The 17,001-nt window shown below is 37.9% G+C and overlaps 1 protein-coding gene across 1 annotated transcript in view; it reads left to right on the plus strand.

The window, feature by feature from the left end:
* The window catches only part of TPC1 (two-pore channel 1), a 168,057-nt gene extending 155,650 nt beyond the window's left edge, over window positions 1-12,407 (plus strand). Inside the window, exons 21-24 of the mRNA XM_089135592.1 lie at window positions 8,393-8,476; window positions 10,034-10,068; window positions 10,178-10,289; window positions 11,478-12,407. Of these exons, the coding sequence (XP_088991718.1) occupies window positions 8,393-8,476; window positions 10,034-10,068; window positions 10,178-10,265 (207 nt within the window). The 3' untranslated portion in view covers window positions 10,266-10,289; window positions 11,478-12,407. The remainder of the gene's footprint in view (window positions 1-8,392; window positions 8,477-10,033; window positions 10,069-10,177; window positions 10,290-11,477) is intronic.
* The last annotated feature ends 4,594 nt before the right edge of the window (window positions 12,408-17,001 follow it).

A 17,001-nucleotide genomic window follows, 5' to 3' on the forward strand; every position in this document is an offset into this window, starting at 1 on the left:
CTAGGTTATCTTTGTTTCTGGCTTTCATTAGGGGTGATTGTAAAAATTAGTAGCTGGGTGTTAAGCATTTCTAATCATGGGTGTATGTTGGGTGGTCATAAGTGGTGGGTTTTCTGATTTTGTTTCCCTTTGAAATGAGGGCTCGGGTGTTCAAATTTACTGTTTTACCATCCATGGGTTCAGAAAGCGCCTTCCCAGATTTCCAGCTATTACTTGTTGAACACTGAAGCCTATGGCTTCGGAACCCTCTGATGACCATGCTTTAGGAATAGTTTACAAGGGACTCATCACTTCCTGGTATCACTGCTGGTCGTCATACCTCTGTGTATTGTTGGCCAAGTATTCAACTTCTTTCATGTTTGCAGTGTCTATGGAACACCAGTTCTTTTTGAGTTTGATTGTATTTTTCTTTCTCACTACTAGTTGCTTCTTGATTCATACCAAGTCATCTATGTTCATGTCATGCCAGGGAGGCCTGCTGTTTTTTTTTTGTTAAAAGTGCTTTAGATTTTTCAATTTGTTCAGATCTTCTAACTGTTAACTGATTGCCTCCTTTGCATACCAGTGATGAAAACTGCGTTAAGAAAATGGAAAGAAAGGAAAAGTGGACGGTTTACCACTAGACAATTTCTTCCTCCTTGTCAACCTTGCAAGAGTTGATGCTTGCTCATTCTGATATAACAACTGATAAAAACCCTGTAGTCGTGCTCCTTCACACTGTTAGGACCCCTGTACCTGGGCTCCTCTTATGGCCAATAGCACCTGCAACCAAGGTTCTAAATTTCGCTGAAATTCGCTTGTTCACCGGCCAGTGAAATTTCGGCGATATATGGCCATGTTTCGGCCAGATTTCAACCCCCCATTTTGGGGATATTTTAGGTCATTTTGGGCCCAAATTTGGTGTCTACCCTAATTTGATGCCAATAAACACACTGGAATTGCTGGTTTGCCTAAAGCCTCACCTAAATTGGTGTTCTCGATCTGCACATGTCCAACTATATACGGGTAAAACTGAAATTCTATAATATTATTTTAAACAATTAAACCAAAATAAATATGCACAAGGACAATAAACATCATTATAAAATACTAGTATACAAATACAACTAAGTATATACCTGTGTTGGCACCACTTGTATCATGTCAATACCAAGTACTATGCCTTGGTGGATCCATCTGTTGTGTGTCTTGTGATCTCATGCTACAAGGCCCAAAGGCTTCAGTTATGAGCTTCTCCTCCATTATTTTTTTAAAGTCACTCCATACCATTTCGTCCTGATGGTTATTGACGTACAAAGAAACTAGAGCTTTGTAATTGGCGTCATCTATGGACGCAAAACTACTCCCATCAGGAGGGTAATGTGAATAGAGATATGGAAGAGAGTCAAGAAACCCTGTTGGGTGTGGTGGTGTAATTGCTGGTTCATTTGATGGTAGGTTTACTTTCACACCATATTGGTATACTACCTCCAACATACCAGCTGTCCCCGAGCCACTGGGAGGGATAATCGAGACACTCTGATGATGATGACCCTAGCCATCATAACCCCCATAAGTAGATGTGGAGCCTCTAGAGTCATCCAAGCTCATAGATGATCCATCATTATACATATGGTAAATCGAACTCCTAAAAGACGGGTATGTACCATCATGTCCATGAGTGGGAGGGACACTGTAACCATAAGCCCCATAGTCATAAGCAGATGTGGAGCCTACAAACTCCTCCAAGCTCATGGACCCCATTGCTCTTGACAAGCTGTCAGTTGGATCGAAATGGCCGTATAAGCCATATAATCGAGTATCGTCACTATAACCATAGCCATGCATGTGTTGTTGCCCCCCTCCCTGGCCGAGTGTAGCTCATAAGACAACCACGATGAAGTTCACCATCATGATCATCAACCTGGGTGGCATGCGTGTACTGAGTCTCTCTTCGAGGGATGTTGTGTCTCTGATAATGGAACATGTAATTGCTCATGGTGTCATTCGGATCATCCTCATGCATGCTAGGCTCCACCATCCAATCCTCATCCACAGTGGCAGCAACCGCTTGTGCATGTGCATGCCCCTCTTGAGATGCCATGTACTCAGTTACATTAACCCGCATAGCTTAAGCAATGACTGCGTTTGGCCTACCTCTAGGTTGGTCTAACACCGGCTCACCCCTTTCCAACAACCAATCAGTGAGGGGATGTTATTCATCTACAATGACCTCGAAGATATCGTCGAGCTGGATGTCCCTATCCATGTCACAAACTCACAACTAGCATGTATCCTTGCATACTCTATCTTCAACCTTATGTTGTAGTAGCAATACACGAGGTCATTCAGGCGCTGAATTCCCGACTTGTTCCTCATCTTGGAGTGAATCATGCCCAATGTACTCCATTTCCTCTCGCACCCAAGAGGCGAGCAATTTTGGGAGAGGATCTTCATTGCCACTCTCCAGAGGTTCTCTGCATCGCCCCCATATAAAACCTACCACTCAGCTGCATTACACAAATACATTAAGTTAATACTTTAATGCTTAAAACGAAATCCTACTTGTATAGTTATATGTAAAATGTAATATTTTTTAATAATAATAATGCATCTAACGTGGATTTTAATTTTGTTAATTATGTACAGCATCTGAAACAAAGACCATAAGTGCATCCCTAAACATCTTTATCTACAGTCATTTGTATTGATGGTTTGCTAAATTCTTTCAAAAATAAAAGGCAAGTACTAAGTTCTAAATCCCTGATATCTCACCTCCATGTGGCAATTTGACTGGACCACTGGGTTCGGCTCAAACTTCGAAATAACTTACATGACGGCATTGAGCAAGTCTAACCTCAACCCTAAATTTTCGCTATATTGATATTTGGGATTAAGATAACTGGTTGCACAATTCACAAACTCACAATTAGAGAGTTAGACGTGTCATTGAATAAATTACTAATATCTATTACAATACAAATTATTACTTACCACTATGCATCGGATGCATTAGATGAGCGGTCCATCAAGCTTGCACAATGTTCAAGTAAGTAGTGTGACCTCTGGGGTTTGTTCTTTGTGTGGTTATCTTTATGCGCTCAAGGGCTGCATAAATGTAAGGCATAGTGGGGCCCCTGAGGAAAGAGTCAACCATACACAAGACCTTGATTATGGGCTCCAAGGTCTCTAGCACAATAGTCATATTCCTCCAAAACTCATCAAATGAGATCGTCGCATGTGTTGTGTACCCACTATTCATACTGAATTGTCACAAACACATTAAGTTAGTAATATATACTGTTTACTAGATAGTCATAGTATAAATGTATAAGAACTTGTTAAATGAAATAGTAGAGAGAAAAAATACTTACTTGGATCCAACCCAAGAAAACCATTCCTTTGATGCAAACATAGCTCTGAGGCCCGCCTTCTGCTCCTGGATACTGCTGAGGGCAACGAAATTTGTGATGAATCTCTTCAGACCGAGTCGCACCAACTCACCCTCACATGCTCGCCTCATCATATCCAGAGCAACACTATGATTATAGATGAAATTAGTCACCTGCCTGGCCCTCTCCACTATGGTCTGGATAATACTGATCTTACTGATGTCCTTTTACATGAGGTCGATACAGTGAGTTGCACAGGGTGTCCAATAGAGTTTATACCCAGGTGTATTCATCAATACCTCACCTGCCTTCTTGAAGTTGGAGCTATTGTCGGTGATAATCTGCACTATATTATTCTTCCCAACCTCATTAATAACATCCTACAAGAGTCCAAGTATATATATATATATATATATATATAATGGTCTTTTTGGCTAATAGCATCCACAGATTTCAAAAAAATGGTCCTCCTGTCACAATACACCATAAAGTTGATGATAGACTTTTTTGATGGACCGCTCGATCCATCACACATAATGGTGCATCCATATGACCCCCACATGGATCTCAAACTACCATTGTACTCCTGCATCTCCTCTTCCTCATTTAGTAAGATGGTCATCACCTCTCTAGGGGTAGGACCAGCATATCCAGGACATGCCTTTGCAATAGTGTCAATCATATTCTTGTAATACAGACCTGTCTCTGTGTTTCCTAGAATGAATTATAATATATCTACTTTGCCACTGCCTTCTTCACCTTCTTAGCCATCCTTTTCCATACAATTGTAATCTTAGGTTGACCCCTTCTAAAAATGTCAGGAGAATGCTATAGGATAGAATCCCTCCTCTGTGGATAGTCACGTGGTGGCAGTGGATATGTTGTATGAGTGGCCCTCTGACTCTGTGATCGGCTAAACATACCACGTATACCACCCTTATCCTTAGATCCAGATGCTTCAACCCCTGCAAGACCTAGAGGGACCAGCTCGTATAAATCTAGTTATGGCCCTCTCCTACTCTTGGTATTGCATCTCCCTGCTCTTAGCCATCGCTCGTCTAATATCCCTCTCATGCTGCGTTAATATCAACGGGATCAACATCTTAATCAGAATCTAAATCAACTCTATAAGATGACGGTGCTTGCACCGCCTCGTCCAATGTAGCATTCACCCTCCTCTTCTTATGTTTCTTCTTCCCCTTTGCTTTCTCCAGCCCTCTTACTACCTTCACTATATTAGCATGCACCTCAGTGCACGTGGCCACATCCTTGAGCCTTAAACCTGCTAGTGCCACCTGAGTTCAACTCCTTACCACAGAAGTTGCATCTTCTCCTATTCTTGTTGCCATCAATAGCAACACAATACTGACATGTTAAATCAACCATCCCCTCACTACAGCTCCCTGTGGCTATCCTTGTGCCCAGCCCTGTTATCCTCCCTATAAACCTGTTCTTCTCCCACTGCCAAAGATGATAACTGTTGCATAAAAATGATTGCATAAGCAATTAAACAATACCAAAATAAACTTCTCTACAAAATGAATATTTAAAAAAAATTTGACAAAAGAAAAGGCTGCCATATCAAAACCAGCAATGAAACCACACGAGCAACAGTTGAAAATGCTTATATAGGCTATTCCATAATTTTCTATAATTTTCAAAATCATTTCCCTTATTTTTTTTCTCTTTTTTCCATAATTATTTATATTTTATATTAATATTTTAATACTTTTCAAAAAGTAAATATTAGTTTATTGGGTGGAAAAATATTTCAACTCCCCAAGTTGTAGATCGGCCCATGGAGATCCACATATGTTTTTTTATCATGATGCAATACATATCATGCAAAAAGTAAGCATTTTTAGGGTAAAACAATACAATTTTTTACGCCTGAAATAAATAAATAAATTACTTAGCGAAAAAAATTCCGACACTATGAGTTCATAGATCAGCCTACAGTGTTCAGCATATATCAATTTCATACCCATCCAATAACATTATGGCATGCATTTTAGGAAAGAAAAAGAAAGAAAAAAAACATTTTGGAGAACAATGGTTACCTCTCAAATGAAAAAACTCCCAGATTTGTGCCAAAACCTGCTTGATTGTCGCAAACAATGCTATACCTGTTAAGAATAAAGCAAGACCCACTGCTATATGTCGAAGATCGAACGAAAATATGGCAAGAATGCAAAAAGTAGGAGAGAGAAGATCTAGGGAGCTTTGGAGAAGAGAGAAATTCACCAAAAATCAATGGATAATTCATCCATAGTTCCATACTCCGGCTCTAATGCAATTCAATCAACACTCACACACACCTTGCAACTGAATGGCATAAATCAAGCTTGGAGGAAATTGTCAAGAAGATATTTCATTTAACTTGACAACTAAAATTGATTAAAAACCTCCCCAAGACCTGAATTCACCCTTCAATATGGCCCTACCCGAGAGTCTTCCTCTCCTCTGCGAGCTCACCTCATCCTCTTCCCACTTCTTGCCTCCCGCTATTCCCTGCCTTCCCCCTAATATAACCAAAAACAGTTCCTGACAACCTGCTATCCAATTTCCACGTAGACCATAAGCCCTGTAAAATTTCCAGCATGAGTGCGGCTGCTCCCCGCTGATTTCCTCTCAGTTGTCCCTGCTCTTTTAGTTAGTTCTATTCCCCCACATGCCTGGCAAGGTATGACCATGGTTGGATATCTCGCGAGATGCGAGATCTCGCGAGATATCTCGTTTTTTCACCTTGGCGAGACGAGATGGAGGGCGAGAGCAAAGAGTTGGGATATCTCACTCGAGATCTCACCATATCTCGTCATATCTCGCCATATCTCGCCCTGGATCTCGCTTGAACTCTCAAATTTTACCTTTTTTGTGGATTTTGGCTGAATTTTCACTTGCAACTACTCTTAGCACATCTACAACAAGGAAGATCAATCATTCTCTACTTGTCTTATGAATTTATGATTTAATGACTTATATAGAACTTATAATGGTTGTTTAATTATTTATTCTTGAAAATTGATATTGTGATACTCATATGGATGGAATTTTGATAACATTTAAGTTAGTTGATGCATTTGATATACTTGCTTTTCATTTATATGCCTTAAAGGTTCTATATTACAAGTTGTATAACATTACATTCCCTAATCCTACTACATTTCGATTTCACACTATGGGTAGACTTAGAAATCATACATAGGGTTGTTTCTAACAAATCCAAGGCCACCAACGTGTTCAAAAGGCCTTAAATAAGCTAAATACCAAGTTTCAACCCAATTGGGACCCTAAAACCCACCGAGATGGGCCACCGAGTTAATGCCAAAAATTGTATATCTCGACCAAGATCTCTCTTTTTCAAGGTGGCGAGATCTCTCTCAAGAGCGAGATCTTCTACCATGGGTATGACCCCCTGCAGCCCCACTATCTGCTGTGATGTACACCCTCAACTTTAATGACTTATCAACAACACAGCTGGTGATTCATGAGTTAAAGATTGCCCATAAAGGTTGGCACATGTGGATGTGGTGTAGTATACCTCATGCAAATTTTCAGCTCCGCATAAGCCTAACCTGAGATGCATAAATAAAGACAAAACCCCTTAGGATAGCACATTAAATACCAAATACAGCCCCATAAGATGACCATGATTAGCCAGACTAACCACCAATAACTCAGCAGTCAAAACTCAGAATTAAAACAAAACCAGTGAAACCACATTCTTTTCATGATTTAGACATTCTGAGGGAATCAACAGAAAAACTAGATGAACCACATTAGTGATTCCATTCTGCATTTGTCTTAAATGAAAAGAATAGGATCACTCTTTTGCGATGTCACAGTTGCAAATGTTAATTCTATTCTAGTATGCTGAAGAAACATTTCTAGAGAAATTCAACTAATTATTCTTTTTTTATTTGTGTCATTGGAGTATAAATTTTTTATAACCTAATAGAAGCAAAATCTTAAAAAATATCCCATTGCCCACATAGAATTACAATCCTGTTTTATACCTTACTTTTGAAAACCCATTGAACCTGTTCTACCTTGTAATGGTCCTTTTCCTGTCCTGAGTTGCATTCAATTACATAGTATGTGATACAATGTTTGCAAGGAAAGCATACATATCTTCCAGTTTTTTTTTTTTTTTTTTTTTTTTTTTGTGTGTTTGTGTTTGGGGGGGTGAATAAAAAATTCATTACCAAATGGAAAGAAGTAGGAGGTAAAAGTATTAGACAAGCACAAACCAAATACCAAGCCCTGCCAAAACAAAACAAGCACTTGCTAAAAGATGGGTAGAGTTCCTAACAGGAACTAACCATGTTTTCAGGCATCGCCTAATCATCACCTAGGTGTTCTGGCCCTTCTTTGGGTCAAGGGGTCTAGGCGTCTCTCCTTGGTTTTCGTTGCCTTCTATCGCCTCGCCTTGAAAACTATGAAACTAATGCACTAAGGCGACCAAAACTGACCTAAATGAAGGCAACTTGTATCCAGGGTCCATAACTCCATAACTGACAAAGACCGTGATAAGGCAAAATCTTCTTGGGGAAGGAATACACAATATAGGAGTGCTTCTTAGGATAAGGAGAGGATCTTGTGCTATGGTTGGCAACAGGAAACATGAAGGGGTTTAAGGGCCTGGCATTAGGCAGGGACATTTTGGGGGGTTGACCCAGGAGTCAGATTGAGGGCCAAAAGTGGGTTGGCCAAGCAGGAGGGGCCAAAACCATTGGGAGCTTGCCAAGCAGTGCTTTTGGGTTGGAGGACAAGAAGGGGTCCATGAAAACCAGCAGGACAGTCAAAGAGACATGGGTGGTGAGCTGGGCCAGAGAGGTAGAGGGTAGAGAACTAGGGACCACAAGGGGATGACCCACAGGATGCGATGTATATTTCTTTTGCTTTGTGGTGCAATTTTTGAACCCATTCTTGTTAAAATGCAATTTTCTTGAATTAATTCATTTCATTTGATTTCTTATAAACACTATAATAAACCTTCTCTTCTTTTATCTTATTTTCAGGTGGTAGCTTTTGTTTTGGAAGCATTTTTTGCAGAGATGGAACTTGAAAGTGAAAGTGAATCTGAATCTGATCATGATAGCAAGGTTTGTACCATATTTACATAGCACCATAACATGCAAATGACACTAACCACCATTTTTGTGTCAACCACTTCCAATTGGTGTGGAACTCTATTTTTTCTGATCAACTGCAATAAAAGAAAATTTCTGCAATGACTGTTCGTTTGACAAACGTCTCTTTTAAGGTAACTTAGTCATGCAGTAATTACCTACCAATTTTATTGAAAATTATCCTTCAATAATCAAATTATTATTCATTTAAAGTTGTGTTTTAATTTTCTTTTACTTTTTTTTGTAATGGACAACAACACTAACATGACTTTGTAAGGTCCAATAGGACATGGAAAAGACAATTTGGGAATCTGAGAACCAATGCACAACAAATTTGGACCATAGAGAACCTCAAGGAGAAACCTTTGCAAAGCACAGAAACTATCTAGTTACCTGTTGAAACTTAGAGGGGCTCTTATTTTACTTCTAACTTGAATATCTTTTTATATTTAAGTTCTTTTTTATTGACCAATAGATTTTTCTTCATTAGATGTTTCTCTATTCTCATTTTCTTGAGGAAAAGTAAAGACTATCATGAGTGATGAGTAAATCTGAAAATGGTGAGGCTGCTGGGTTGTGATGTTTACCGTATAAATTTAATATTCGAAGGGTCTTATCTGTTTAAACAGACATCTTATGTTAGAGGCAGATTAATTTGTAAATTAGTTTCAACATTTTTATTTCCCTGGTCATGTTGCATCACGTATGAACCACTGTGCTCCAGATTAATAACTCATAGCATGTTTAGATGGTACAAATTACAGAAAAAGGTTGCGTAGTTTGGAAATTTTGATTAACTGAATTGTTGATGAAGCAAAGAGATATTCTTTAGAGAAACACAGAACCTCTTCTTTTGTGGAAAAAACAGTGATCAAAGTAATTATTTTTGTAATTTTCTATTTGAAAAGAAGATACAACTGAGTTCTCCCCTTCTCCCCTCCTTTTTTACTTTGCTCCTTCAATTGATGACCAGGAGATGGACCTCTTACAATATAAGCATCGAATTTATTTCTTGCTTTCCCTTGCCACCAATATGTGATTTCATCATCACATCAGTATTTTCAGAAATCTCCTCACTTAAACTTTTCATATTATTTGATTTAAGGGAGTTATTCAAATTATCTCTAGTATTCTCGTTAGACCCTTTCTTGAAAGAAGTTGGATGTGTAGGTTTTACATATATTCTCCTAGAAATAAAAAATATTCTTACTTTTTTGGGGGGTGGGGGGGTTTCGGGTGGGAGAAGGTGGTGCGGGGCAGAGAACCTGGAGTGTCTTGTGAACGTTTTTCCAACTTATACATGACTCCATGACAGTTAGATGTATTTGCAACTTAATTAATTTCAAGTTCTGGTTTTTCCAATGCCATTGCAAATATTGTTTGTGATTTTTATGATGTTACAATCAATGATGACATACTCCCATATATGATTTGCTGTTCAGTCTAGTCTGAATTGCATTCTTGTGTGAAATCCTTTGGCACTGGGTTCACCCTTTTCTCTAGTCTGAACTGTATACATTCTTCTTCCAGGAAGCAGGGAGGAGGGGCAGGCCACGATCTGTTGGGTAGATATTGCTCTTTGTCTTATTAGTTGGATCAAAGTAGTCTCATTTTTGTGAGTTGCAGTCCTGGACAATTAATTTTGACTCCTTTTTCCACATAAATGTCATGCAGGTCAAAAACACGCAGTCAAAGAGTTGATGCTCTTCTTCATCATATGTTGAGTGCAGAGCTAAGTCAAACTCAATGCTCCAATCCTTAGGCTTTACTCATGCTCCACTTTCTGGTAATCTGCTTTACAGATCACGCTTAATTTTAATTTGGTTAGGTGTTTGAAGCATCGATTTGCGACAATATTCTATGGCTGTCAAGAGTATTGGCTTATGTGGAGGAATTTTACATGTTACTATAAACAATCTCGGATCTATAACAAGTACTAGTTAGAGAGAAGAAAGATAGATTTGAGGGAGAAGAAGAGAGAATAATTGGAGAAGAGGGCTAGGTGATAGAATCTGTGTGTTCTACCGTACCAGCAAGCACATATTTATAATAGACTGAAATAGAATTACAATAGGAAACTCAAATATATCCCTCAACACTTACCTAATTAAGCCTCAAGCTTAATAGGAAACTCACTTAGACTAAGACACTAATAACCATAGTCCCAGTAAGGTAACCATTGATACCAAAGACCTAAACCAATAACGATCCCTTATCGTGTCACATCATATTATTTTGTTATCTCTAACAGTTATATTACAAAGGGGATACCTGTTTATATTGTTAAATAGGGTGTGAGAATAATTAATGATAGCTCTCTCCGTAGTTGTCAAGATTTTGCCTAGACGTCTGTATATTTTCAAGATCCCAGGTGACTGGTCAGCTAGTTGTCTATGCACATCCATAGTTGTCGTCGCCAAGGTAGTGCCTAGCTGCCACTGAGGCAACAAAGTGTTTTTTTGAGGAGCGAAGTGATTGTACCAATTTATCCCTCTCAACTTGAATGCCATGAGGTTGGCCTTGGAAAGTTTTAACATGAGAGGGTGTGATTTATAGATCGAAATGAGTGCCTAGCTCTTTCTTTTAAGTCAAAAAGCATCCGCTTGGATCAGTAAAGCATCTGCTTCTCCATCCTAAACAGCACCTTGGTACACCTTAAACCAACTTTAGTATGGTTTTTCTTTTTTTCCTTTTTTTTTTTTTTTTTTTGGAAATTGGTTTCTTCATTTATGCAAATTTTATTTTTATTTATTTTCTTTTATTTCTATGTATTCTACTTACCAATTTTTCATTGGCAAACTTATGTGAACTTTGACCAAGATTCTTGGTTTCTCATTTCTTGACTGTTAATACTTTCTCCTTCACCCACCCCTATTAAATGAATGTTATTGGTTGTAAAGCTTGTATATGATGGAAGTAATTTATCCTACTTATGTTGCATTCCTGTGAACTCAAATGCATTCACTCCCTACAGGTGGCTAAAATCAATATGTGAGCTCCTGACTTTTACTTCGGCCATGTTATTTCTCATTATGCCGGCTGTCTTATTGTAAGGGAGATCGAGAAAATGCTACTGTTTGCTTGATAATGTTGATCATCAGTTGGCTGCTGACATGTAAATGTGACCATGAATAAACTTATTTTGATGTGCATGTAGTTTGTTAGTTGTAATCTCTCCTTTCTTTTTGGCTAGACCTGAAATGAATCTGCCGAATCTAAGCAGACTCTTTACTGAAATTCTCCAGGCGATTTTGCTTCTTTTGGCCTTTTTCAGCTTGATCCTCCAGGAACTGTCCATTTGAAACCTCGTTGCAATTCATTTATGTTGAATTTGTGACAAAATATCAAATCTAGGTTTGCCGGAAAGGAATTACCCTTCTTGCTGAATCTTCAGAGGAGAACCAGGTACCAGTAATGCCTGAATCTGGGGCTAGTGTTTTTTGTTGTCCTTTCAAATCCATTAGTTGCAGCTAAGGTCACAGTCAGGCAATGATTCCAGAGGCTCACATCAAATTTCTTGAATCCCTAAGAGGTGGAAATGCCCAAAAGGGTCTCTATTTCTCCCCATATTCTACCTATCCACTGCAATGCATCCCCACTCTTTTGTGTTAGAGGCTTCAGAAGAGTTATGTAACTCACAGTGAGTTGGGGAAAAGCGAAAGTTGACTTCAAATAAGTAGGAGAATGACACCTTTATCTACTGAGAGGCGAAGTGAGCCTGGATCCTCTACTCTTTGGGTGAGAAGAGTGTTTCCTCTATTCTTTTTTGTCATATATTTAGAAAATAAGGTGGACTAAAAATAGTCTGCCCCTGCTTAACATGTAGTGGAGCGATGTGAGAGGAGCATAGTCCTCTACCCTTGCAGGTTGAGGGTCCAACTCCATGCTTGTGGCCTTAAAAGAATTTTTTTTTAAAAAAAAGTTCTTTTTTCTCTGTTTTTTGGTGAGAAAAAATATGCAAAAGAAAAAACAAAACAAAACAAAACAGGATACTAGTCTTCAAACACATGTATTATAAAGGAAACCTTCGTAAGCCAGCTCTTCACTAAACATGATACGTTTATTAGAAGCTTTCATAAATGAAGGCTCTCTGAGCATTTTATAAAGAGTTTTTTACATGAGCCCCCTCCATTTCATGGGAAATGAATCGCACCCCCTCTAAAATCAAAACATTGCAAATACCCCCTCCACCATTAATCTCGTTACTTAAGACTGTTAACTAATCTTAATATGACTATATTACCCTCAAATATGGTAACGTTTGAATTTTTTATTTTCAAGAGTTTTTTACATGAGCCCCCTCCATTTTCATGGGAAACAAGGCGCACCCCCCTCTAAAATAAAAAACTTTACAAATACTCCCTCCACCGGAAGAACATTTGACGAGAAGCAGTGCATACTTCACTTGCATTTTTTTTCTTCTCCTTCAACGTTTCTTCTTTTCAAGATGAAGTACACATTGCTTCTCCTCAAATGTTTATCCGGTGGTAATCGTGGGAGTTGATTGGTAGTAGTGATAATAGATTACGAGGCATCATGAGTAACTGTGATGAGTGAGGTGGTATGACTTTGAAAATAAGAAGTTCAAACATTACCATATTGAGGGTAATATGGTCATATTAAAATTATTTAATAGTCCTAATTAACAGGGTTAATGTTGGAAGGGGTATTTGCAAAGTTTTTTTTATTTTAGAGGGGGTGCACCTTGTTTCCCATGAAAATGGAGGGGGCTCATGTAAAAAGCTCTTGAAAATAAAAAAATTCAAACGTTACCATATTTGAGGGTAATATGGTCATATTAAGATTATTTAACAGTCCTAAGTAACGGAGTTAACGGTTGAGGAGGGGGTATTTGTAAGGTTTTTATTCTAGAGGAGGTGCAGTTTGTTTCTCGTTTCTCATAAAAATGGAGGGGGCTTATGTAAAAAACTCTTTTATAAATTAAGGATGGATTTTCTGGAGTTTAACTAAGATTGTCCTCACTGGCCTTTTGTAAAAGGCAACAAGTACAAGGAGGTCATGGGTTTGAAGTACTGCCTCTATCATCTTCTCCTTACCCTTACCCCACTCTTTGGGCCTGTGGGCCCTATTACTATGATTGGTTGATAATTTCCCCCAAAAATGAAATTAAGGCTGTCTGAGATTTTTTTTCAGTTCAATTAAATTTTATTTTTTACATCTTCAAAGTTGTATTATTCCTTTAATCTTAAAGGAAGAATCACTCAAAACGTATTGGTAAAATTTGTAGTCTCCCCTTCACTTACGCAAAAAAATCAAAGCGTAAGAGAATCTAGGGTTTCTAATGAAATTTGTCCTGTCACTTGTGAGACATTAATCTGGAAAAAAAAAATTCCAAAGAAAGCTAAGAAAATAAAGCTCTTTTATTCAATTATTTAAGTAGAGTCCTATTCATTAGTCAACCAAATCATCCATCTTCCAATTACTGGCAGCCATATTTTTTTTTTTCTTATATTTTTTGGTTCAAAACTAGCAACAACATTTGACCTCAACACCCGGTGTTATTGTCTGAATATCGCATCTATGACCAGCAAATTGGCTTCTTTCATGGCATATTAGGAAACATTCTTCAAGATGCGGACCACATAGCGAGCAATCTTTTCCAGAGTTTCCCTCTACTTCCTTCATATCCCTAGCTGCACAATCAAACAAACACTACCCAGTTAGCTTATTGCTTCATCTCTATTTCTATCCAAACAAAGAGAGAGAGAGAGAGAGAGAGAGAGAGAGAGAGAGATCACCTGCTTGAACTGATGAAGATAGGAGAGCAATGATAAGCAAGCAAACAAGGATCTTGGGAGCAATGACAACTGTAGAAACCATTCTGTAGGGCTGCTGCTTCAAATTTTCTGGTGATAGATGATGTTCTAATGTTCTATTCTCCATGCATCTCCTTATATATTGCACCAAAATCTAAACTAAACTGTCAACGGTTTTTCCTCTCTCATTGGTGGTGGTCAAAATCTTCAAAGATATTAAAGATATATACCGGCCGGTTACCTACCTTTATTGTAATTTTTCTTTAAGAAGAACAGTTACATTCTTTATAGGTGAAGGAATGTAGAGTGGAGATTTTCCCATCAAATGCGGGATTAGTCAACATGGTCGTGTATTTTAAATTCCTGAAATTTGAAAGGAGAAAGTTTGAATACATTTAAAATGTTTTTATTAAAAAATTGATTTTTGACAGTTTCACGCAAGGAACTATTTTTCGGCGAATTCAGCGAATTTCGTCGAAATTCACTCGTTTTGCCCCCGGCGAAACAATACTAGGGGGTGAAACGAACTTTTCATAATATCGGAAAAATATTTTTTTTATTTTTATGTTATTTATTGCACTTTTAGGCGATTTCTCTTGCGATTCTATCACAATCTTACCAATTTTATCTCAATGATTCAAGACTCAAAAGTTAATGTGCTAAATGTAATTAGGAGGAGAATCTACATAGAATAATTTATAAATAGGAAAACATTTTATAGCAAAATCTTCAAGATTAATAAGCAATCTTATCAACTATATTCTAGTGATCTAGTCCTCAAAAGTCAATATGCCAAATGTGGTTAGGGAAGAGTATATACATGAAATAATTTATGGAAACAAGTCAAATTATGAAGGGATTTTGTAATAGAATCGTCAATTAATCAGCCCAACTATGTCCGAATGATTTAGGCCTTAGAAGGTAACACATTAAATGTGGCTAGGCAGGAGATTTAAATGAAAATATTTATAGAAAATAATTTAAATTTACCACACATTTGCATAAAATTAGGATAGGCATCAAATATGGGCTCAAAATGACAAAAAAATACCCCTGAAATGGTGGGCGAAAATTACCGAAAGTCAACATGCCAAATGTGATTAGGGAAGAGTGTATAGACGAAATAATTTATGGAAATAATTTAAAGTATTAATGAATCTTGTAATAAAATCTTCAGAGTGATTGGATAATCATTCCAATGATGTCCGGAATGATTTACACCTCGAAGGTAACATATTAAATGTGACTAGGTAGGAGAATTTAAATGGAATAATTTTTTGGAAATAATTCAAATTTACCACATATTTGCATCAAATTAGGATAAGCATCAAATTTACCAAAATTACTGAGTAAAAATACCAAAAAAATTGTTGCGAAATTTTCTATATGGGGGGCGAAATATCGCCCTCGGCAATATTTCGCCATTTCGCCCGGTTCGCCGGGTAGTGAACCGGGCGAAACTTCGTTCCTTGGTTTCACATCGCTTCCTTTTATTCTCTCTAACAAGGATCCCAAGAGAAGGGAAAAAATCGTCTGCTGTGCACAGCAGTGCAGCACCACAAATTGACACGTGGCGTATTCTTAATAAACGGCTGAAATTAAAAACCCCTAAATTATTCGGATCTAAACCCATTTTATAAAAATTCAACCGGATCTCTTAACCCAAATAAGAAAACCCTGAGTCTTTTTGTGAATGTTGGGAAGAACTCTCCAGTGACTTCACTTCTATTTCTGCTGCCGCTGCAATTACTGTGTTTGTAGAGACTCTATCGCTTCTTTCCCATGAGTAACAATGGGGATGGTTCTGTGAGTGTTGGAATTGGAAGGGAAAAAGCAGAATTTGAGAAGAAGGAACCAAATGAGAAAGAAGATAAGCAAGGAGAGAGAAATTTTGAAGAGATCGTTGTTGTTGCTGTTGTCCTTGAATTTGAAGGAATAAGAGTTTCTACCTTCATACACCACCTTCGTACTTGCAGATCAAAGCTTTCTCAACAACATTATTGTAATTAGCTGATGCTGCTTCTTTCTCAGTTCCTCTTGACGGTCTTAGAAGCCAATGAGAAGAACAGGGTTGTGGAAATTTGAGGCAGGAAAGCATAGAATATATTCAAATTTAATTAAATGCTTGATCAGCTGTTGGAAGTGAGAAACTCAGTTAAATAGGTGGCTTACAGAGCGAAATGTTAGGTTTTTTATTAAAAATCTATATTAAGTTTCAAAATTAGTTTTGTATTTCTTTTATTTAATTATTTTGTTAGTGTGTGGGACCCATGAAGTAAGGGTGGTAATGAAGCACCATGAGTAAAGGAGACCCTTCATGACTTAGTTATGAGGCTCTTCATGACATTGGTCATGGGTCTTAATGGTCTTGATCATGGTGGTGTGGTGGGGTTACTTGAAGGGTGGAATTTACTTCAATTCTAACTCTTAACCATCAATTCTCATTTCAACTTCATGACCATTCATGGCTATTACCATGAGTGGGGTTGTGGTTATTGAACGGATTAAATCCAATTAATTGCCTTTAGAATCCTAAGGGTTGTAAGGTGAGGTTTGGGCCTATATAAACCCAACCTTTCCTTGCATGTGGTGTGTAATTGAGACACTCCTCACTCTCATATTATTTGTGTTACAAAGTTAATTTCTTTCTTTGAATATGTCTAAATTGTGCTCTAGCTTTTGGCTCCTTGAAGGGACTAGAACTACCTCATCTTCTAGTTA

Source organism: Hakea prostrata, chromosome 9 (assembly GCF_041222555.1).
Source record: "Hakea prostrata isolate BN-2017 chromosome 9, UWA_Hpros_2, whole genome shotgun sequence".
In the NCBI taxonomy this organism is placed as follows: domain Eukaryota; kingdom Viridiplantae; phylum Streptophyta; class Magnoliopsida; order Proteales; family Proteaceae; genus Hakea; species Hakea prostrata.